General features: G+C 36.6%; 5 protein-coding genes across 7 annotated transcripts; all 5 read left to right on the top strand.

Annotated features, from left to right (window-relative positions):
• On the top strand, positions 1–3,345 carry LOC18043095. Of its 2 annotated transcripts, none has more exons than XM_024184844.1 (7): positions 1–441; positions 614–671; positions 985–1,065; positions 1,205–1,240; positions 1,531–1,770; positions 1,854–1,995; positions 2,543–3,345. In XM_024184844.1, exons 1-7 carry the CDS (start codon positions 263–265, stop codon positions 3,034–3,036), a joined length of 1,230 nt encoding a protein of 409 aa, XP_024040612.1. In that variant the 5' UTR covers positions 1–262; the 3' UTR covers positions 3,037–3,345. The 2 variants fall into 2 exon arrangements, with proteins under 2 accessions (XP_024040612.1, XP_024040611.1); XM_024184843.1 differs by having other exon boundaries at positions 2,534–3,345.
• Positions 3,346–5,329: 1,984 nt separating this feature from the next.
• On the top strand, positions 5,330–7,856 carry LOC112098490 (putative dihydroflavonol 4-reductase). The gene is made up of 6 exons (XM_024184952.1): positions 5,330–5,483; positions 5,626–5,955; positions 6,089–6,217; positions 6,297–6,461; positions 6,868–7,173; positions 7,501–7,856. Exons 2-6 carry the CDS (start codon positions 5,692–5,694, stop codon positions 7,639–7,641), a joined length of 1,005 nt encoding a protein of 334 aa, XP_024040720.1. The 5' UTR covers positions 5,330–5,483; positions 5,626–5,691; the 3' UTR covers positions 7,642–7,856.
• Positions 7,857–8,311: 455 nt separating this feature from the next.
• LOC18042191 (B3 domain-containing protein At5g42700) lies at positions 8,312–11,172 on the top strand. 2 transcript variants are annotated; one of them, XM_006434736.2, is made up of 7 exons: positions 8,312–8,615; positions 8,710–8,808; positions 8,938–8,969; positions 9,080–9,242; positions 9,673–9,879; positions 10,227–10,316; positions 10,818–10,901. In XM_006434736.2, exons 1-6 carry the CDS (start codon positions 8,481–8,483, stop codon positions 10,314–10,316), a joined length of 726 nt encoding a protein of 241 aa, XP_006434799.1. In that variant the 5' UTR covers positions 8,312–8,480; the 3' UTR covers positions 10,818–10,901. The 2 variants fall into 2 exon arrangements, with proteins under 2 accessions (XP_006434799.1, XP_024040211.1); XM_024184443.1 differs by lacking the exon at positions 10,227–10,316 and having other exon boundaries at positions 10,818–11,172.
• Positions 11,173–12,215: 1,043 nt separating this feature from the next.
• Positions 12,216–17,280, top strand: LOC18042190 (probable protein phosphatase 2C 12). The gene is made up of 10 exons (XM_006434734.2): positions 12,216–12,532; positions 12,739–13,007; positions 13,336–13,507; positions 14,275–14,428; positions 14,523–14,586; positions 14,931–15,038; positions 15,457–15,582; positions 15,739–15,977; positions 16,200–16,402; positions 16,551–17,280. The coding sequence occupies exons 2-10, from the start codon at positions 12,810–12,812 to the stop codon at positions 16,574–16,576; spliced, it is 1,290 nt and encodes a 429-aa protein (XP_006434797.1). The 5' UTR covers positions 12,216–12,532; positions 12,739–12,809; the 3' UTR covers positions 16,577–17,280.
• Positions 17,281–19,028: 1,748 nt separating this feature from the next.
• Positions 19,029–20,895, top strand: LOC18040224 (BRI1 kinase inhibitor 1). Its single transcript, XM_006434731.2, has one exon. It carries the CDS (start codon positions 19,375–19,377, stop codon positions 20,395–20,397), a length of 1,023 nt encoding a protein of 340 aa, XP_006434794.1. The 5' UTR covers positions 19,029–19,374; the 3' UTR covers positions 20,398–20,895.
• The last annotated feature ends 2,564 nt before the right edge of the window (positions 20,896–23,459 follow it).

The raw sequence follows: 23,459 nt of genomic DNA, 5'->3' as shown, positions 1-23,459 counted from the left end.
TTTGTGGATATTGAAAAGGGTCCGTATTTGAGGCGTCTCCTTCAAGAATATGACCGTGATTGAAAAAAATCAGCAGGGGTGAGAAAATACTCCAGGACCTTATGATATCTCTAAATTTTGGTCCGTAGATCGAATCGAATTGTGCGCGTGCGGGTTTTTTTTTTTTAAATCTTGTTATTTGCAGCAAAACGAAATATCCGAAAGGGAAGTGAGTTCATCTAATCTTAAGTGGAATTGGAGAAAAAGAGAGAGAGAGAGCACAATGTGGGGATTTGGGGGTAGGTATTACTGGGGAAGGAAGGAAAGAGGAGGAAGGAGAGAAGGGATAGTGGTGGTGTTTGCTTGGATGTCTAGTGAAGAGAGACAATTGAAGCGTTTCGTCCAGCTTTACTCCTCTTTGGGATGGAATTCACTTATTTGCCATTCTCAATTTCTCAATATGTAAGTTCTATTTGATTTGATTGATGTGAGGATCATGCTCGATGGAAGGGATAGATGAATACAACCGGTTTTTTTTTTTTTTATTTGGTTAATATAAGGGATTAGCTCTCCTTTTATGCTCACACGACTTGATGATTTTGTTCTCTGGGTTTGATTATTGTAATATCTGCAGGTTTTTTCCTGAAAAGGCTGAAAGCCTGGCATTGGATGTTCTGAAGGAACTCGTAGAGGTCAGTGCTTTTCTTCTTTTGTATTTGCATCTTCGAACAGTCTGTTTGGATTGTGGTGGTTTGACTTTCATTGCAAAGGTGCTTTCGAGTGAATTCACTAGCTATTAAGCAGACATGGGTTTGGATGCTAGAATTGATGTTTCCCCAACTCATGTTTAGCTAATGTGGTGGAAATCAATACCATGCCCAAACACAATCTATGTTTTGATTGAAGCCTTATAACATTTTTAGACTTTAGTATCTTGAAATTTTTTAAAGGGTTGACATACTGAGTGTTTATCTTGTAAATTTATGGTTTTATTCTGGCAAGCAGGAGCTGAAGTTCGGGCCATGCCCTGTTGTTTTTGCATCTTTTTCTGGGGGTCCAAAAGCCTGCATGTACAAGGTTCTTCAGGTAATATTTTCAAGAATTTAGAGACCGCATTTATCTGTGTTTAGATGTCAGCAGCGAATTTCTTTCCTGCATTTCTGTGGAAGCTAAGAATGCATCATAGTTCTAAAGTCTTTGGTTTGGCTGGAAACTTATTTTGCAGATAACTGAGGGAATATGCGAAGCAAAATTGAATCTGGTACCTTTTCTATAAACCCATCTATTTTCCTTCTTTTTCTTTCTTTGAGAGATTTCTATATACATGCTCGGTTGTTATGGTTTCTTCCAATATTAATGCTTTTGATGAAATAACAAAACTCACTAGGTAGGATGAAGTTTACATTTTCTTGTGTTTACCCATAAGATCTGAACAAATTTTGATATGTTGGGTTGACAAAGAGTTGCTTGATATACGTTGTGTAATTTTTAAACTTGAAAACACCATTTTTTGTGTGGTTTAATTACTTTTTCTTCTTCTTTCTTATGAAGGATGACCGCCAACTGGTTAGGGACTGTTTTTCAGGCCAGATCTATGATTCTAGTCCAGTGGATTTTACTAGTGATTTGGGTGCCAGATTTGCTGTTCACCCCTCAGTTCTGAACATGTCCCATCCACCAAGATTAGTCTCTCGGATAGCAAATGGCATTGCTTCTGGTCTTGATGCTTTCTTCCTTAATAGGTTTGAATCGCATCGAGCGGAGTATTGGCAGACTCTGTACTCCTCTGTGGTAAGAAGACAGCGGCTTACTTGATATAGAAAAGCTTTCCCTTTTCATGTCTCCTGTTTTTATTCAGTATAGTTCTTATGCAGCGGTTTGGGGCCCCATATCTCATTTTATGCTCGGAAGATGATGATCTTGCTCCTTACCAAGTCATCTACAATTTTGCTCAACGACTGTGTGATCTAGGGGCAGATGTAAAACTTGTAAAATGGAACAGCTCTCCTCACGTAGGTCTGTTTCAAAACTCATTGGTCTAATGTGTAGTCATGATCATGGTGTGTGATATCTTCTGCTGAGATTTTCTTTGACTGTTTCGGTTGTGCTTTTATATAAATTTTAAAACCAAATGGAGTCCTGTTGTGTGCTGTAGAGGGTTTATACTTTCAAATGCTCTGTATGCTGCTGTTGATGTTTTTTGTACTTTGGTTAAAGTTGTGAACACAAATTTTGGTCACTAGTATCTTGGCAGGGACTGAAAACATATGCCCAAACAATGCTTTAGAAATGATGCTGGGTTATATTTACAAATGTCAAAGGAGAATGTTATTTAATGTAGGTTTTCTCCGATGCGTGTGCTTAATGATGGCCGTGATGAATGTATGTGGGTGTGTGCATGTACAACTTCTGTTATATTGGAAGACAAATCATAACCATCATCTTATGACCATTTTTGTGAATCTGATGGCTGGTCCAACTTTCATCTGCAAATGCTTCTAGGCTGCATCATCCATATATTTCAAATCCTCTTTATGTGATTCAATCGTGATAGTTATTACAGGTCACTATCGGCATTATCCAATTGACTATAAGGCTGCTGTGACTGAGCTCCTTGGTAAGGCGGGTGCAGTTTACTCCCAACGGATTCAACGACTTGAAAGAGAAAAAATGGGCCTGGAGGGAACACATGATGATATGGCTGATCCAATGTACAACCTGAGTAAAGCAGCTGTGAGCCCAACCCGGAGCTTCCGAGGAACTTCTCTTGTGCCTAGTGATCATTTCGTCTTGCCCAGCTCTCTTGAATATTACGATGGCAGAGATGTCGGGTCCCTGCAAGATGAACACAAAGAAAGACTGATTCATTTGCCTAACCCACCAAGCATTAACACTCATGGGGTTCTTGGTCAAATTCTATTCGACGTCTGTGTACCCAAGAATGTTGAAGGCTGGGATATCAGGTCATCGGATTCTTTAAATGGATCCTGGTATAATTCATCACAGAGGCGTGCCCCATTTAATCCTATCAAATGTATGCGCCGCTCAAGATTGTAAGATTCTACTGACTACTTTTACTTGAGGATAGAATCTACTGAATCGTATCTTGTACGAGGCTCTTTGCTTAACACAGTGCTCGCCTGGCATCAGCCCAAGGGAACATGAATTTCCGCGAAGAATTAAAAAAGAAAAAAGGAAAAATGGAGACATGGGCATTTGAAATGTTATGTAAACGGAGTTGATAATCTGGCGTTTTTGTAAGACAATAAGGAGAATGCCATGTTTTGGGCTTGTGGCCTGGCCTCTATTCTGAGTTCTGACAAACTGTACATTGACGGTTACATGTATGAAAAGGCTCTAGCTTAATGTAGGGTTTGTCGGGATGATTTGTATTGAAAATAAGGGGAGGATCTGGATGTAAATCCACTTAATTTTCCAAAATGAAGAACCTCAATACTTTACGATATTTTCACATTGGCATTTCAATGTTTCCGTCATTTTTTAAAACGCTTTTTGTTGCTCGTGCATGATAATTCAACATGCAGCATCTTCTCCATTAACTTGTTAACGTTAAAAAAGGGAAAAAAACCCTTCTCATTTTTAGGGTTTCATGCAATAATTCATTTCATCCTTATTTTTTAAACAATAGCTCAAAACATCTTTCTGTTAACTCACCGTTAGTTGAATGTCGTTTGTTAATAATTCATTAAGGGTAAAAATAAATTTTCATCAAAGAGAAAATTAGAAAAATAAATAAAAGTTGACATATAACTAAAAATAATTTTATCTAATCCAACTAAATAGGAAATACTGAAAAAGATAAAAAATTTATATTTCAAGCAATTCTTTTTTCACTTCTTTCTATTTTAGCGGCATAAAACTATATAAACCCTAAATCTAAGTACCAAAAATATCATAATTTTCTTATTCATATAAGTATACTCTCTAATTACACTGTAAAATTGTTTGAATTGAGTTGGAGATAAAGAAGATATTCAGCACATGCAAGCACATAAAAATTGGTGGTATTTTGAGTTTTTCTTCCAATATTTAAAGAATAAAGATATTGTGTTAATTACAATTTGTTCCTTATAGCAATTAGGCTCCGTTTGGTACAACTTATTAAATAGAGCTTATAGCAGTAGAGCTTATACCAATAGAGCTTTTGGACAAAAAACCATTGGGTGTTTGGTTGTCAATTAAAAAAATACTTTTGAACCATTAAACTGTTTGGTTGTGTAAAACTAAAAGTGTTTTTGTGTAATTAAATTACCAAAAATGATATATATTCATAATTATATAACATGTAACAAAATGCATCTAAGCTATCAATTAAAAAGAAAAAAATCAGTTTAATCATTTTTTTAATTTTCAAAATTAAAAATTGCATAATTGATATATTCTCCTAAACAAATAATACTATCCAAATTAAAATGATAATCAATAATATAACTGAAATGTTAACGGAACATGAAGTGTCGCATTACCTAGCATCCTCCTCACTAAAAACGTTGGTTATGACTATGATTGCTCTCTCAAGTATTGGTTATGTATAGGGATTGCAAAATTAAAGTGTTGGTTATTTAAAAAAAAAAGAGAGATAAAGTGAAGTGGCGGCAACAATATTTTTAAATGGCGGTAATAGTTTTCGTAAGGTATATTTTATACAAAGGGTATTATGTAATTAATAAAATATGTCAAGGATATTTTTAATATTATATAATTTTTTGGAAAAGCTCTCTAACCTCTACTCCCAAAAACTCAAATTTTGGACTTTTGCTAGTAGAGGTAAATTAGCTTATTTAAGTTAAAAAAAACTCTACTAAAAAAATAACCAAACACCATAAAAATTTTTAAAAAGTGCTCATGGAAGTAAATAAGCACTTATGGCTTTTAAATAAGTCATACCAAACATGCACTTATTCAATGACTATATCAAACTATATTATCGTGGATTTTATTTAAAAAAAGTTTATAAATTTTGCATACTTTGTAGTGTTATTTAATTATGTAAAAAATATATTTTAATATAGTTTGTATCACTTTAATAAAAAAATCTTATTTTGTCCTTAATTAATTATTAGTTAACGGCTTTTTACTAACGGTGAGTTAACGAAAAGATATTTTAAGTTATTATTTGAAAAATATGGATGAAATGAGCTATTACATTAAACTTTAAGGGTGAAAATAATTTTTCCCGTTAAAAAATACCGAGTTTGTTCATTATTGTAAGATGGAGGAATTTGAAGTCATCTTCGAGGGTAAACAAAAGTGAGGGCTGTGCAAGTGTACACTTGAAAATAATATCCATATCGGCATCCACATCCACATCCCATTTAATTAATGAATAGAGTTTCCACCGTTTATTTTTCATAGAGAGTTGCAATTATTAAACATGAATTGAACATATATTCTACAGAATATCATACGATATATCCTGCGCATGGATGGATAATATAGAAATTCCCAATAAAATATGCCATCATTCATATTGTATTGTAATTTTTAAGATAAATTCTATGTTATATGAAATGTAACATACACACTTTATAACAATCATATAAATTATATGGACTTATTATTTATGTGGTTGTTGTGAAGTGTGTACGTTACATTTAATGTCAGATAAGGGCTCCCAATTTCTATTCTAATTGTGTTGACATTTTGTTTTAGCCGATTGATTCGACTTTGTGTTTGGGACAGGGAGAAAGTATGAAGATACTAGTGAGCGGCGCGTCGGGTTACTTAGGGGGGAGACTCTGCCACGCGCTTCTGAAGCAAGGCCACTCGGTTCGAGCCTTGGTCAGGCGCACCAGCGACATCTCCGGTCTCCCTTCGGAGGGAGCTCTCGAGCTGGTCTACGGCGATGTGACCGACTACCGCTCGCTCGTCGACGCCTGCTTCGGTTGCCACGTCATCTTCCACACAGCCGCTCTTGTCGAGCCTTGGCTCCCCGATCCTTCTAGGTTCTTTGCCGTAAGTTGAACCCCTAGTCACCTTCGTTGTTGAAGTTGAAGTTTAAGTTTAAGTAAAGTGTTCTTGTTCGTTTTTACTATTTTCATTTCGGGGGAATTGAAACAAAATCCGAGTTTTTAAAATTGTGCATTAGGTTAATGTCGAAGGATTAAAGAACGTAGTGCAGGCAGCTAAAGAGACTAAAACAGTCGAGAAGATTATATACACGTCTTCATTCTTTGCTCTTGGTTCAACAGATGGATACATTGCCGATGAAAATCAAGTATGAGAATTTATCTTTTATATGCGCTGTGTAAAAGTAACTGATTTATTGATTTAATTTTTGAATTATTTGGCGGCAGGTTCATGAGGAGAAGTATTTCTGTACCCAGTACGAGAGGTCTAAGGCTGTGGCTGATAAGATAGCTCTACAAGCTGCGTCAGAGGGGTTACCAATAGTGCCAGTTTACCCAGGTGTTATTTATGGTCCGGGGAAGCTCACCACTGGTAATCTTGTTGCCAAACTGGTAAGATTATTGTTTTCGCAGCACTTTTCTTTAGTTTTCTTTCATTGTCAAATTACTTGTCATGCAATTTAGGCTGGAACGAACCATGGAACATGTGCTTTAAATTGAGTCTAGTAGTGGAAGCTCTGGTTGTAGGCCAGTGATGCCCCATTGGTGAATGAACTCTTATTTATTTAGACATTGTTTTGAAGATGAACAGCAGATAGTGTGTTTCTCTCATCAGCTAATTGATTTATATGTGTTAACACTTTGCAGTTCTTTAACCACTTGTCTCTTATCGAGTACCAGATAGCTACCTTATTTCTTAAAAAGTTGTATATACCATACTTGATTGAATGCTTTCACTCTTGATTGCATAGAGAAGTATCAGATGCTTGCTGTGATGATTATTGCTTTGTCCTTTCAGATGATTGAACGCTTTAATGGACGGTTACCTGGCTATATTGGCTATGGAAATGATAGATTTTCCTTCTGTCATGTTGATGATGTTGTAGATGGTCATATTGCAGCAATGGAAAAAGGTCGATCTGGTGAAAGATATCTTCTTACTGGAGAGAATGCGTCATTCATGCAAATTTTTGACATGGCTGCTGTCATCACTGGAACAAGCAGGCCTAGATTTTGCATTCCCCTTTGGTTGATTGAGGCGTATGGATGGATATTAGTTTTCTTCTCTCGAATCACAGGAAAGCTTCCTCTCATCAGCTACCCGGTATGCGCTATGGCTTCTGAAATTGATTTATTGGCCCTGGTTGTAGCACTGGTTAGGATTATGAATTTTTTGAGTGCTAATTAATTTGATCATGTAGACTGATATTGACTTGTTTATAGACTGCTTACTTCAACAATATATGATGAGTCCCATCATTTTCTGCCTACACGTTTTCATTTATTCTCTTTTCGGTGCCAATGCTTACACTGTGAATCTGTTTCTGTGTATTCTTGTATTTGTTTCCTTGAACAGTTTTTCTTTCTTCTTCTTCTTCTTCTTCCTATTTAGCATGCATTATCTTCTTACAATGAATGAATTATTGAGCAGACTGTACGTGTTTTGGCACATCAGTGGGCATACTCTTGTGTGAAGGCCAAAACAGAGTTGGGTTATAACCCCAGAAGCCTGAAAGAAGGACTGCAAGAGGTGCTGCCCTGGTTGAGGAGCTCAGGCATGACAAAGTACTAAAAGGAGTATTTCATTTATATTGACAACATTGTTCGTTGCTTTGGACTCTGTACATCTCTCGATTATAAGAGCAGCCAGTGCCCGGTGATGATATCAGCTGTAGACTGTGAATACCATGTCTTATTTATTTAGATTCATCACAAAGATGTCTAGTCCCCTTTTAACTTTGATTATTTATGAGCAAACTGTAGGAGAACGATGTTCTAACTTCTAAACAGCGGTTGGAAGTGATTAAAGTACCACATGGTGCATGCTCTACGAAAATGTGTAAAGGAAATAAAATGAAGTATTACTAGTAGAAAAATGTGAAAAGGAAATTTTTTTTAAAAAAAACAAAATTAAGTATCTCTCTGTGTTTATAGGCGCGATGCGTGGTCATCTAAACACCGCCTTGAGTGACTAGAGTCCTCTTTGATAATTTGAAAATTTGAAAATTTGAAATACTATTTAATTTGGCGGCAACCACTAAAAAGTGGTGCCGGTCTGTGATCACTCACTCCTCACTCACTATGTATGATCGCTTCTCTAATGATATGATATCACATCTTTACTTATTGCAAGGGGGGAAAAAAAAATTGTCTCCTTAAATTTACATTATTATTAGTGAATTGCCATTAAAAAAATGAAAAGAAAATACAAATACATGGTGCTGTCCAATCGCAGGGCACTTTTCGGCTAGCTGGCTCCTCACTGGTAACTCAAACGAGTAGGAACTCATCGGTCACCTCGCTTAGGTCTTTACCGTTGTGCCTTTTTGTTACTCTCAAAACAAAATTACAAAATAGAAGGCTAAAGGATTAGCGAAAAGAAAAACAGGTTCGTGTTTGGTTCCAGAGAAAATGGTGAAGGCGAAGCCATCATACGAGGAATGTCGCCTTAAAAGAGTGGAGGAAAACAAGAAACGAATGGAAGCCCTCAATCTGCCCATGCTCTGTCAAGCTCTCCGCAAAAAGCCCTCTATTGAACCATCTCATGTGCCACCCTCTCTCTTGTTCTTTGATCATATATATATAAACTTTATTTTTCTAGTTGTCAATACAGCTGACTTTGTGTTTGCTCAATCGACAGGAGAAACAAGTGAAACCTCGTACAGTGAAGAAACAAGAGGATGTCGTCTTGAGGCGCTCCAGTCGCGTAGCCAACAAGCCCGCCCCTGTTTACAATGGAGTGAGCTTACCATTTCTTTACCTCTATATATCAACATTTGAGCCGTAGCCTTAGCATATAAAGCTTAATGTAGAAGAAAATGGAACTATGATGAACAAGTAACAGTGCCCGTTTTTGGTTTTGCAACAGGTTACTCTTGTTCGTGTGGAGATACCTAGAAGGTACACTTTATTCAAATTTCTCTTTTTTTTTTTTTGCGTGATAATAACTGTAACGATATGTTTCCTATTAGTCTGATGTTGCAAGCTTCAATTTCTTCTGGAATTTTTAGAATTTCCTCCAAGAGGGATTTGTCGAACCGGGTTTATGCCTCAGATGAAGCCAGAGCAGGTGCTGTAGAGAAAGCGGAAAAACTGGAAGCTCGTTTAGGACCCGAGCATCCAACTTTTATAAAGCCGATGCTGCAATCGCATGTTACTGGCGGATTTTGGCTGGTAAGCTGCTTGGTGTTATTGGCTCCTAATGTTTTCTTCTTTCTATTAATGCATCTTTGTGGTTTTTTCTCTTTGGTTCATGAGTAAGTGGTAGCAAAATCGCGCTCATCTTTCTCATGGTTCATTTCTTTACTAAGTGTTTCTTATCTTTTGTTTGATTTAAATTTTGAATGATCCGAAATGACTTATGGAGCACAAGTTTAGTGATTTTATAGCTCAAAACATGATTGTAACTACAGTTTCACCAAGGAGGATATTGAATTTTTATTACCATGGTGTGGTCTGTAATCAGAAAGAAAAGGTGAATCCATTTGTAATTCAATTGTAAATGACTGGAATTGTGTATGTTATCTGAGGTCTAATTTCATTGTAATATATGGGTTGAAATTGAAGCAATACTCCTAATCATTTTCGAATTTATAAACAACAGGGCCTTCCAGGCTACTTCTGCCGGAGGAACCTCCCTAAACGTGATGAAGCTATCACTTTGATAGATGAAGATGGTGATGAGTATCCAACAGTATATTTGCCAAGAAAAACAGGATTGAGTGGTGGATGGAAAGCATTTGCTGTTGCTCATGGTTTGGTGGATGGGGATGCATTAGTTTTTCAGTTAATTAGGAATACTGCATTCAAGGTATGATTAAGCTATATATGAATTTTTAACCTTAGTACCTTCTAATGGTTTTCTAGAACTATTGTGTTTGGCTTAAGTTTGAGGTTCATTATGCTTCCCATGTGTTTGACCTTTCAAACACAATTGATCAGCATAATATATATATATATATATATATTATGTGTTGTGTGGTGGGAACATAGCACATGCAAATTCATGCTCTCTATTCACCATAATATGTAGACTTCTGATTTTCTACTGTCCCTTCTCTGTAATCTTGCTTGTATCTATCTCTAGTGTGAATAATCTGTTTTCCTAAAATCTGAAGTGGTTAATTGGACATTGCATCTACCATATTCATTTTTCAGGTTTATATAATCAGGGTAAATGGTTCTGATCAGATGAAGAATCTCTTGAATTCCAAGTACCAGATATCAGAGCCCGTCCAATCAATTTAGGTAACCTTTTGGAAAAAATAAACACCTTCAATACATTGAACTAGTGTACTTCCCTTAAACGCTGTTCAGTAGCTTGACAGGCATGAATCTACAAATAGAATTCACATTGCTTCTTTAGGTTAACTAGGAGTATGGTGGCAAATGGCAATAATAGTAACATTGCAGCAGATATGTTCATTATGTATAGTGTTGGTTTTGGGGTTAGCAATATTTTTTTACACGAATTCCAAACAATATAGCCGGACAAATCGTACATGGAAGGACAGAAGGTCAAGAGTGGGTTGTATTGCACAGATTTATTTTGACAGATATTCAAGCTTAAAATCTTTGTTATATATTCTTTTCTGCAGATCTGGCGCTATGATGCTTTTATAAAATAATAATTTTCATAAATAATTCATACTTGGAACCTTCTCAATGACTTCATGTATGTTAATAATAACAATTTGGCTTATTCCATCGAGCATTTTAAGTGCTTTTGGCTATTTGTTCTTGTTGCAGGTAAAACATGCTGGGAAAAACAATCCATCTTGTCGTAAGTTTATGTCCTGGCCTTGCCTTGTTCACAGAATTAGCTGATATCAAATTAGACCATTACCGTTAGCTTTTGTTTTTATCACGACCGATCAGGAGATCAAGACGCTCTCAGATGTCTGATGTAATTTTGCTAGACACACATTAATTACAAGTTTTATGCTCATCAATTTTACAGTTAAACACTTCAATTAATGAGCTCAGCTGTGTGTATCTGTTTAACGTTCTTTTCTATTTTGGTTTTATTGTAACAATGATCTGCTGCACCTGGACCAGAACGGGCAACGCGCCAACGCCTCATTATCTTTGATTTTTGAAGAAATAACACCACATTTTTCTTCCTTGTCACACAAGATTCCATAAAACTTGACTTTTTTTTTTTGTTCAAAGTAATTATTTATCCGGGTCAATCTGAAATCTTTGTGGGGGTGCAATGACCGACTTCAGAGTCCCTGTTTAGGTGGATGTGGTGAGCTGTAATGAGTAAACCAGCAGTTGTTGATTGCAACAACACTGGCTAAATTGGCAAGCTGGACGCCTCTTTCCAGCTTGCATTCTCGAAGAATAAATATTCGAACATGCCTTGAACTTGCCATCAATCAGCTCTCGTCGTCAAACAACATGCAATGCCCAAAAACAAAGGGTCCTGATTTGTATTCATCACTGTGGTGGGGCCCATACGCGGAACTGTTGATCTCAGCCGATCGAGTTAATTTTAGTTATTTCACGCGGAGTTTGTCTGATAATCTCTCTCCCATATTAGAGATCTTCAATCCCACGCGCGCCCCGCTGTTTCGTGAAATCACGCTTCAATTCCAAAGACAGCTTTCAAATCATAGTACCATCTGATTCGATCGCTTTTGTTCACTCGCCTTACCCACGGGTGGGATTTTTAGTCTTAGTTAGGAATAACCGGCGCCGAGAATTCCGCGGTTCTCCAAGTGGAAGGTCAGAGGGTTAGGTCATACTTATGTACCCGGGCCCACCGGGCATGGTCCAATGACTCGAACTTTAAATAGAAGATCACAAAATAGTGAAATACTACTACAACGTGACATTAACAACTTGATAACTTTCCAAATTTAATTAACGAGAAGAAACTAATGATTATTATTATTCGACACTAATTAAAAATAGGCTTAAAAGCGTTTTATATTTTTGCATGCAATCCCGTCTAGCGAGGATTTTAAATTTGACTCGGTCTTTATTAAGATTATTGTCGCTTATACAATTAACTAATCCCGCGTCACTTCCCTTAACCGGCGCCAACCCAAGAAAGGGAATAGAGGGAAAAAAAAAAAAAATCCAATCTTCGTCTTTATTTGAATCCAACCAATCAGTTTCATTTGCGAAATTACCTAACGTAGGGCCCAGGTTTAATCCAACGGTTAAACACGCAGCCTACAGCAAGCGGCTTAAAAAACGGCTTTTGAGCGCCGAACGAAAAGAACGGTGCGTTTTTGTCATGTCACTCGAGTGAAATTGAAAAACGAACCAGAAACGGAAAATAAAAAAGGAAATTGAGAAATCCAGCTTCAATTGCGCTAAAATTGTTTAGTTATTGTCTCTTGTTGAGAATGGAATTTGTCAAGGACGCCGGATCACAGCAATTTTTTCATTTCAACGCGTCTTATTTTCCTCTTCGCGCGTAATCGCCATCGCTGCGATTTTTTTCTCTCCTTGTAATTTTTCTTTTCCATTTCTCGATTTCGCCGATTGATTCACTGAGATTCGTATCATTCTTTCAAAGACACTTTTTTTTTTAATTTATTTTTTTGAATTTTATACCTTCTAAGATCCGCATTGACGAGGAATTCTGTAATTTCCTTTCCGATGTGGATTGATTTGCTCATATTTGTCAATCAAATGATTTGATTTATGTGATTAGGAATGGTGCAATAGAGTTTCTGATACATAATTTGCAAAAGAAGCTTTGATTTTTTAAATTGAAATCAAGTAATGGCCACGAGGGGCGAACATCAAACGGTCCCACTTTCGGTGCTGCTAAAGCGAGAATTGGCGAATGAGAAGATAGAAAAACCAGATATTGTACATGGCCAGGCTAGTCAAAGCAAGAAAGGAGAAGATTTTACTCTTCTCAAAAACGAATGTCAAAGAGCCATGGGAGATGGAGTCACCACATTTTCTGTATATGGGGTATAGTTTTCGATATATTTCAGTTCGATGGATTTAGTATGTGTTTTCTGAATTCTTATTCATGATGGCAAAATGTATTGATCACTTTTTAGGACTGGCTATGCGTAGTACTTAGTCAATTAGATGGGATACATTGCATTTAGATTGCTCCAATTGGATTAATGATGGGAAACAGAAAGTTCAATTGCATGAGTGACGGCCGGTTCTTAATCATGCTGATTTGATCTTTTCATTTATGTGGATAATACCATGTGTTCGATTGCATTTCTTTTGGATTCTAGATAAAGTTTATCTTGTCAAGTTGATTTAATTAAACTGTGTTCTGCAGCTATTTGACGGACACAATGGCTCAGCTGCCGCTATTTACACCAAGGAGAATCTTCTGAAAAATGTGTTAAATGCTATCCCTTCAGAGCTTAACAGAGATGAATGGATATCTGCACTTCCACGGGCCACGGTAGCGGGCTTTGTGAAAACGGACAAAGACTTTCAAGAAAAAGGTGGGGGTAGCTCCTTTCTATAATTTTCACTGTCACTACATATGTTGTGATTGTGCAACCTATACTTTAGGAGAACTCTGGTGATTGGTTAAAGTAGAATGGCCAACTTGATGTTGGATAGAGGGATTATTCACCAGAAAACACATGCACGCATGCGGACTTATACATCCAAGTGCAAACACTCTTGCGCATTCATTCCAGTATTCATATCCTTATGTGCTTGTACAGTCATACACATTGCCAAATTCTCATAGATAGCCTATGTCATATGACTCTTGGTCAAGTACATATCTTCACACTCATGTATTTGAGTCAATATAAAAGCAATGGTCACTGCAATACCTTTTAGTTGCTTGCTTCAACAACTGTATTTGTGCCATATGTTTTGAGCCTTACACATGAGGCATTCATGTCGAACCAAACTTGATGCAGATATAATCAAGTTAGGATTAGTTCATTAGGTCAACATATAAACCAATCCTGATTATTAAGGATTATGATTTTGTGTGTACTAGTTTTTGGTGATATTATGTTAGACAGACAAATTTGAAAATACTTTCTATCATTGGAAAATATGAGGCTGGTGCTTGTGCATTTTCCACATGATCTGTTTGTGTAGATATTGGTGTCTGGATATATGTACTGGGACATTGCATTGGGCAATTTATTACATTTTGTTTGTCATCAATGGAAAATACCTTCTTTCTGGGTTATGTTTTGCTAGGCACATGGGTAATATTTACATTTTCTTTTGATTGCCATTTCAGCTCGTACATCAGGAACAACAGTCACCTTGGTGATAATTGAAGGATGGGCTATAACAGTTGGATCTGTTGGTGATTCCCGTTGTATACTTGAATCTGCAGAAGGTGATATCTATTACCTGTCAGCAGATCATAGGCTTGAATGCAATGAAGAGGAGTAAGTCACTGATATAAGCATTATGTGAAACACATAACTTGTCCACCCTTGAAAATAAAGACCTCACCTTTTTCTGTCTGGTGTGTTATATTAGGAGGGACCGTATCACAGCATGTGGGGGTGAGGTTGGTCGGCTCAATGCTGGTGGTGGAGCAGAGGTATCTTTCCTTTTGCATCATAATCATGTCTCTATTTGTTCTAGACTTTTAATGCACTTCTTGAGAACTTGTCTGGAAGCTGAGTTTTTCCTTTTCTAGTAAAAATTTATATGCTTCTTGATTTTTTAAGTTGGTATAGCCACTATACTTGGATAATAAGACACTAAAGACTTGTTGGCCAATTCATGTGTCAATCTGTCCATATATAATGATGATGCGGGGCCAAAATCTTGTTTGAGAAAACTCAAATTGGTGATGTCTATCTGCCATCTATGTAACTATAGATTGGTTCCTTCATTGGAAACATAAAATATTAAAAAAAGAAATGTTTACTTCATTTGTAGATTGGACCATTGAGATGTTGGCCTGGTGGTTTATGTCTCTCGCGATCTATAGGAGATATGGATGTTGGCGAGTACATAGTTCCTGTTCCTCATGTAAAGCAAGTGAAGGTTGGTTCTTCTGTAAGCTATTATTGATATATGTTAGCAATATCTATTCCATTTACTTGCTCCCTGTAGGGGCCTTGACTGTGGTGGTTGATCCATGTTTGTCCCTTCAATTATCTTTTCATATTTTACTCATGTATAACTTGAGTTTGGTTTTATGAATGTTATATCACATGAAGAAACTTTTTCATGCATCACCTTTTAGTATTATTATTGTTGTTTTCAGTAGTTCTTTTGGAACTTAACCAAAGGAATGAGTATAAATAATTCAAAGTTACTTTTTAATATTGATTTAAACTGGCTGCCTAATAGTTTTGACATATAGACCTACATAATCTTTTGATTCACATATGAGGCTGTGCTGCAATTCTTTCTGAAGAGATTTAGAAAGTTTGACGTATTAATTACTATTTTGCTGCAGTTGTCTACTGCTGGCGGTAGGCTTATAATATCTAGTGATGGTGTTTGGGATGCTTTATCAGCGGAAGAGGCACTTGATTGTTGTCGTGGGATGCAACCGGAAGCTGCAGCTGCACAAATTGTCAAAGTAAGCTAATACCAAGCAATTTCTGAAGATTATGTTTTAGGTTTCTGGTCAATGATGAAAACTGCATCATTGACCTTCACACCTCAGAACATAGAAATTTATGTTTGGTTATTCAAGCTTACTTTATCTCTTGCCATATCTCTGTTCCTTGTTCAGGAAGCCGTACAGGCAAAGGGACTTCGAGATGACACAACCTGCATTGTGATTGATATATTACCACAGGAGAAGCCTCCTCCTCCTCCTGTGCCTGCACCCAAGAAGCAGGTAAAAGGAGTGCTCAAGAACATGTTTCGCAGAAAGTCCCCTGAATCGTCTTCTAATACAGATAGGGAATATGTTGAACCGGATGTGGTGGAGGAATTGTTTGAAGAAGGATCTGCTATGCTTTCAGAAAGGTGTGCTGTGAAGGGTCATATTAGCTAGCTTATTTCTTTGATCATCACGGATAGTGCTTTTCTTGCTTTGCTCCTCCCTTTTTTTTTTTTTTTGTGCTTTGCAATTTGCTGCTGTTCTTGTTTGTGATGTTTTTACCAGTTACAAGTAGCAGTGCAGTCTGCTCAAAGAATGGCATTTTAGTTTGTCCCTTTTTTACTCAAGTCATATTTTCGTGATCACAGGTTGGATACAAAATATCCACTATGCAATATGTTTAAGTTGTTTATGTGTGCTATATGTCAAGTGGAGATGAAACCTGAAGAGGGCATTTCAATACATGCTGGTTCAACTTATTCAGGAAAGTTGCGTCCATGGGATGGTCCGTTCCTTTGTTTAAGTTGCCAAGAGAAGAAAGATGCAATGGAAGGGAAGAGGCCATCAGGAGGTATTGCTGCTCTCTCTCCCTCTCTCTCTCTCTCTCTCTCTCGCACGCTATATATATATATATATATGTATGTATGCATATGTGCATCAAGTATTGATGTTGCGATAGCTTAATAATTTTCTTTGTTTTTTTCTTTATTGTTTTCCAGATAGACATGGTAGTGAAAGTGACTAGCAAGCCCATCCCAGTGATTTTTGCATTTTGCAAGTGCTAACAATTGTTTTGAAGTTTTTCATAGAAGGAAAGATGGAGCTTCCATGTGATAATGAACTCCTTAAGTTTCTCATGGGGTTTTTTGTGTATTTGATCCAGCATTAACTTGTGGGCCAGTTTGGATCTTTTCCTAATTCCTTCCATGCTGCAACTGGTAAGATCAAAGTTATGAGTGCGCTTCATAAATCTGTTATCTGACTTCAGGAAAACTGTGCTTCCCTCCCATAAACTTGCGAATGCGTTGTGACACACTGGAGGTTATTTCCCTTTCTGTCTGTATACATTCCATGTTACACTGGTTCCCTGTTCATAGAGCTAACTGTGAATTATAGTGGCCTCAAGTGCAATCATCTGGTATAGGAGTTTGAGGAGTACTTACAGATTCATTCGAAGTTATGGGAAACCTACGTGTTCAGCTTGTTGAATGAGTTCGTTCATGTAGCATTAATTTTAATTTGATCCTTCCTATTAACAAGTTGGAAGGTGAACATTAAAAATAGAAAAGTTGGAAATTACGTTTTATTTTCATCCCAAGAAACCGTCTCTATTCTTTGTTAATCAGTGGCATATTTCATTTGTATAATATATATGCAACAAGCATTAGTGAAACTCTTCAACATGCAACTACGAACCCTTGTCATGTTCTATTCATAAATTTGATATAGACAGATGTATTTGGTTGAGCTATTCAAAAGGTAGGGTAGTAGTGTGTGATAATTATTATGTCTTTCGTTGAAATTATTTGCATTAATCATTGTGATCAATTTCTGAGTGATTAGACCAGGCAAAAGGCAACTCAAATTATATGCAGGTCATGACGTATTGTCTTTTATTGCCTTTTCACAAATTTATTTGATCCATTATGATGCTATGTCAAGTTCTGCTATTGCATTGAGTTGGCGTGGTCCAATCATTGAGCAGTGGAGCACGAGTGTTGGGTTCATGAATCACATGATAGGGGCCAACAAACAGACACGGCATAAGATTTGTATCTGATTGGTTGACCCAGCAGCAGGCCCACCAAAAGACCACAGCGTAAAAAACAAATAATTAGAAGAAAGACAACCTAACTGAAAACAGCTTAGTCGCATGGTTTGTTTGTAATAAAACATGACTCGTCTCTATAAGTATCTACACCCATGCACGCACAGAGAGTGAGAGATCGAAAAGATTTTGTTTGATACCTCGTTTGGTGGTTGGCATTTAGTTTCAAATTGACGGGCGACTTTTGTAGAGTAGAATGGAATAAGAAATTGAGTGGCCACTGGCAATTGGCAAAAGCAGAAGAAAAAAAAAAAAACAAGAGGAGGATGTGTTTTCCCACCGCATCGAAGAATCTATTATGGGCTCTGAGAGAGAAAGGTTTTGTTTTATGCAGTGTTTTTATTATTATATCTTCTCTTCTCCGTCTTATCTTTAAAAGAAAATGAATGTTGAATGAATGAATGAATGAATATATGAATGATATTTTAAGTTGTTTTAGTGGTGAAGATGCGCCAGTGCCAGTCCATGTCCACCTAAATAATGCTTCCATGATTAAGATGCTGACCTTAACTAAACCCAACAAAATTCTCCCTATGCAATGCAATGCTTGATGCTTCTTCGTTCGTGGACCACTTTGTACACGTGTGTGTGGGTCCCCTTGGTCCTCACTCCCCTACCTAACTGTGAATTTTATTTCGTCCTTTTCCCAGACCCCATCTATCCTTTTGGTTACCCATCCAACGGCTGACACTTGACGTGTAATAAAAAAGTCAATTACCACCTAATTTTTATTGATTGACCGCGTATAATTGGGGGCAAAAATTTTGCATCCTAAGTTTATTGACCGATGAAACAAATATTGAACAAATTTTACACCTGCCTTGGCCTTGGGTATATTTTTATTAAATTAAATTGTACCAGCAGAAGAACAGAAAACGCACTAAACGACATAAGATTCAATAGAGGTCTTTCCGCGTTTTGAATCCACAGCATTTTGACTTGTTTACGTCTAAATTGGTTTACCAAATGAATTTGAACAAGGAAATTTCTTTATCAGGTTTTATTGAAGGCCGTGATATATACGTGATTTGGACTAAATCCTCCTCACTGCTTCATTCAGATCTTATCTTCTCTGCCACATGTCAACATTATAGTAGTTACCTTGCCCAAGGTACTTTGCCTATCAAATTACACGCAAAAAGATAACATAGTGATAGTAGAATTAAGAGAGAAAAAGGGCATAAATTTGTTAAGATTCCTCTTTGAGACGGGTGCACATGTATGTAGATAAGAACATGACTTCAGACATCTCTCTCTCTCGCCTTCTCATAACTCATTTCAGTTCCTCCCAAGAATAATACAACTCACATATAATAAAGACACATACCCAAATATTAAAGTTTTGCCTTCCCAATCTAGCCCTTACGAAGGCAAACTTGGATACTTGTGACCTCATTTTCTATAATCAGAACTTTAGTAGCTGTTGGATTTGACATGGACCCACCAAAAACCTTTAACAGATACTGCTAAATATATATCATCTCAATCATAGTGGCATATTGCCCACCACACCCTTTCTCGCTCTTTCAAGAATAATAATGCAAGACTATGTTTCATTGTTCTACTAATAAAGACATTTTAAGCACAAGTCCTCATTGACAATAATCTCTCTCTCTCGGTTTCTCCACTGCTTCCTGATCTTATCATTTTACTAGCACAACAGTAAGAGAACCCCAGATACTGAATCAGACTTTCAAGCATAATCCTTTTGAATTATGGATTCCCATCAGCATCAATCAAGCAAAGAGAAAGGTGTGGACAATATGAAGCACGGAGAAGGAAGAGAAAGTTTAGCGGCAGCAGCAAAGCAAAAGTCATCACCATCATGTCCTGCTGCTGCACCAGCAGCCTCGCCACCATCGGCATCATCATCCCCTTCTCACGAATTCTCCTTCACAATCTCTCTTCATTCTTCTTCGGCAGCAGCAACCACAACAGTCCCTGCTGATAATAATAATAACAAAACCAAAACAACCCCACCTTCATTTGCAATCGATTTGTCCCCGGCTGATGACATTTTCTTCCACGGACATTTGCTTCCTCTGCATCTCCTTTCTCACCTTCCAGTATCCTCCCCTCGCTCCTCCACCAACTCATTGGACAGCTTCACCCTCCCCATCAATGACTTAAGAGACAATCAGATTCCTGAAAAGAAATTTAGCAACTGCAGCACTAGCAACATTAATAGCAATAACAGCAGCAGCAGCAGCATCAAATCCTGCAACCATCATCTGCGAAGCAATGATCTTCATCTTGATCAATCAAAGAGAAGACCCAAGTCCAAGTCATTCTCATTATTCGGGTTCACAAGATGGCGAAAGGGTTTTGAAGTTAGAGAATGTGAAGACAATAGCAACAAAGATCAGAATAAGCAAAAGAGGAAGCTGAGGTTCGACGTAAGTCATGTAATTAGACGGTATGTGAGAATGGTTAGGCCATTGCTGCTTTTCAGAGGAAGGAAAGAAAATGGCCATCATTTCCAACGGCAGGCGTATTCGTTTTCAGGTAATTTAAGCTTTAGGAGCAAGCAAGATCAGTTTATTAGAGGAAGAAGAGGTGAATTTTCAGCCCCTGCATCAATCAGAACGTCTCCCACAAACAGCGGGTTGCTTGTCGCAACAACAAATATTTCTTCATCGACAAGTGATAGTACCATGGAAGAGTTGCAAGCTGCAATTCAAGCTGCTATCGCTCATTGCAAGAATTCCATTGCTGTTGAAGAGAAGATCAAATGCTAAGACTTATTCTATTTCAGCTTTTAGTATTATTCTTTTTGTTATTACCATTTGCATATTTATTTTCTTGTGTATAACATATGGTATATACATATATATGAAAAAGACAATATTACGAAGGAACTGGTGAGAACGAAGATGGAAGCATATATATATATATATATATATATATATATTTACAAATACATCCAAGGATGATTGCAACATATGCTTTCTTGACGTTCACGTATTCCCGGTACATACTACATGCGGTGATGGGCTGTGTGACCAATCTCTAAAAGTTTGAATGTTAAGTATTGGGGATTCAACTCCATTCAATATTTGTTGTTATAATTTTTATTTTTATTTTCCTTCATGGGCTTATTTATTTTCCCTATAGAAGTTGAGCAATTCCAGTGTACTCCTTAGGGAAATTCGCATTTTTATTTTCTTATTTTCTTGTGTAGTAGTGGATGTAGTTTAGTGTTGAATGAGTCAATTCACAAGTACGTTTAATTTAAAACGGGGCTATTATTCATGAGATTTCGAAAGAAACAAAACAAAAGAAAAAATACTGTATTGTTAGACATATTGATAATTATTAGGTCTGTTGATTTCAGATCCACGTTAAAATTGTTTAGTTGGCCTGGGCCTTTGGATTCGGACGGTCCCAGATTTATTCAGTATCGATAAAAAGCTGCAAATTACGGATGCATAAATCAATAGTGGAACGCTAAAAAGAAAACAATGGCCTTTTGTCTGCAATCCCCATCAGAAAAGGCAATGGAGCCATTTATGGTTAGACATGACATGAGGGACGGCAGGGGCTGCAAAAAAGAATGTGGTATCTGTAATTAAGATTGATGAATGACTTGATGGTTTTGAAATTCATGAAAGGATACCAAGCAGTCCAACAATTCTATATTATACATTAAGGTATGGGGAGTACCTTAATCTGCTCCAAAATAGCATATCAATTTTCAGGGCTTGAGCCGAGTATTGTTTGAATTTCAAATCACGAGGATGTTCTGATGATAAGTTTGTAATGATTTCAGAATTGAGTGATCAAAAACTTTGGCTTTATGAATTATGATTATTTTATCCACCATCCCACAAGATTAAAACCGACCCAAATGAAAGTGCTTTCATTGTTTTGAACCACCACCATGCAGCCAAAAAGTTAAAAAAGCGGAAAAGCGCACAATGACTAATCGTTCTCCGATGACGAGGTGGCCGAAGGGAGTCCATGTTGATTTGTGCATGCGATGCGAGAGTATGCACGATCAAATATTTTGTGATTAGTGCAAAAAATATGTGTGTAATTATTTAGGAGCTATATTATTGCTGGAGTAGTCCACTCAATTAATATTCCAAGCGAGGAAACCCCACAAAAAGTGGGGTGGCTGTTGGGCTCAAGGAAGGAAAATCTCAAGACCGAAAGCGCAAACAATCACGATACCCTAAGAAACTCTAAGTAGCGATTCAGCAACACATATAAATAAGCCATAATGAGCAGAGTCACAAAATCAGATCTGCTTTTATCATCTTCCACATCATTAATTTTAATTCTTTTAAAGCATCTAATCAGAATCCGAATTCAGATCTCTCTCGGCAATCCGCAATGAGTTGAGCGCGTCAGATGAAGAGCAAAAGTCGAGGCGAACACTGGAATATCCTGCCAAAAGGTGGAACCCAGACAGCCTCACGACTCACAGGCCATAAAGAAACTGGCCGGTCCGGCCCTATTGGATTGAAATGGGCCTGGGTAAGTCCATCCTCCTCGAGGTTGACAAAGTGTCAACCCACGAAAAGTCCACTTGCTAGTTGCCACATAAGCTGAAAGCCCACGGGCGTGTAGTTTGGCCGCAGACCTACCATTCCAATAAGTTTTGCCGACTCACGGTCTCATTCGAATTACGAAGTACAACGAGCCATCACACTCGCACTAGCTAGCAATTAGCAAACGCCCCCTTATTGAAATGTTTTTGAACAACCCGCCGTTCTTAATTCAATTCAAGTTATATAAACCGCCACCGTCATAAACATTTCCGCCAATTTCCAGGAAAAAACTCCGCTGGGATTTTTCTTTTGACACCGTGACTTAATTATAATTCTTATACGATGTACGTATGATCGTTTTTAACTTAATTACGAATACATATGTGTTGGTATCTCATTGGATGGTAAAATGATGACGCAGTGGTGTGACTTTTTTAATTGTGAATCTTTTAATATATTTATTTTTTTCTCGTTTTAAGAATTATTTATGACTCAAACCTAAGTTTTATTATCTCAACTCTTATATGAAAAGAGTTTGAAACATACACTTCATTTTGAATCTCATGAAAAGAGGATGTACAAGAAGGATAGAATTGGGAAAAAAACTACAAGTTATCAAATTTCTATAAATTTTTTCTCTTCATTTAAAAATAAAAAATAAAAAATCCTCCATTTATGAATAATTTTATAAATGTTAATAGATGATATAATAGTAATGGTCGTGGACTACGGACCAGACGTAAATAAGATTGTAATAAAGTAGGCAACCTGAATCATATGTTTGCAGATAACAAAATGGAACGAACTGCGTTTACTTTTTGGATTGGAGTGGGAATCCTTGGATTAGGAGTGTGGAGTGGGAGTGGGAGTAGGGTGTTTACTTAGACTAAATGAAAGTATGGATTATCAATCAGAATCCTAATTATTTGTTTACTTTGTCTTGGATTGGGAGTAAATTATTTTAAATTATAATTTTATCCTTATGTACAAAATTATAATTTATAATTAAAAAATTAATAAAAAATAGTTGGAAAATAAAATAAATATTTTATTATATTTCTAAATTAATAATAATTACTAATATTCTTAATTATATAAATCATAATTTTTTATTAATTTAAATTTAAATTATGTGAATAAAAATTATTAATAATAACAACACAAATAAAATATTATTATTGATAATATAGTACAAAATTAATATTTTTACAATAAAATATTTATTATTATTAATTAAATAAATAATTAATATTTATTAAAATTAATGTTTAATATTATTAATTTAAGTATAATATTTATTTATTTTT

The sequence above is a fragment of the Citrus clementina genome, unplaced genomic scaffold (genome assembly GCF_000493195.1).
Source record: "Citrus clementina cultivar Clemenules unplaced genomic scaffold, Citrus_clementina_v1.0 scaffold_5, whole genome shotgun sequence".
Classification (NCBI taxonomy): domain Eukaryota; kingdom Viridiplantae; phylum Streptophyta; class Magnoliopsida; order Sapindales; family Rutaceae; genus Citrus; species Citrus x clementina.
Note: the sequence above shows the minus strand (reverse complement) of the source record. Positions and strands in the feature narration are given on the sequence as shown.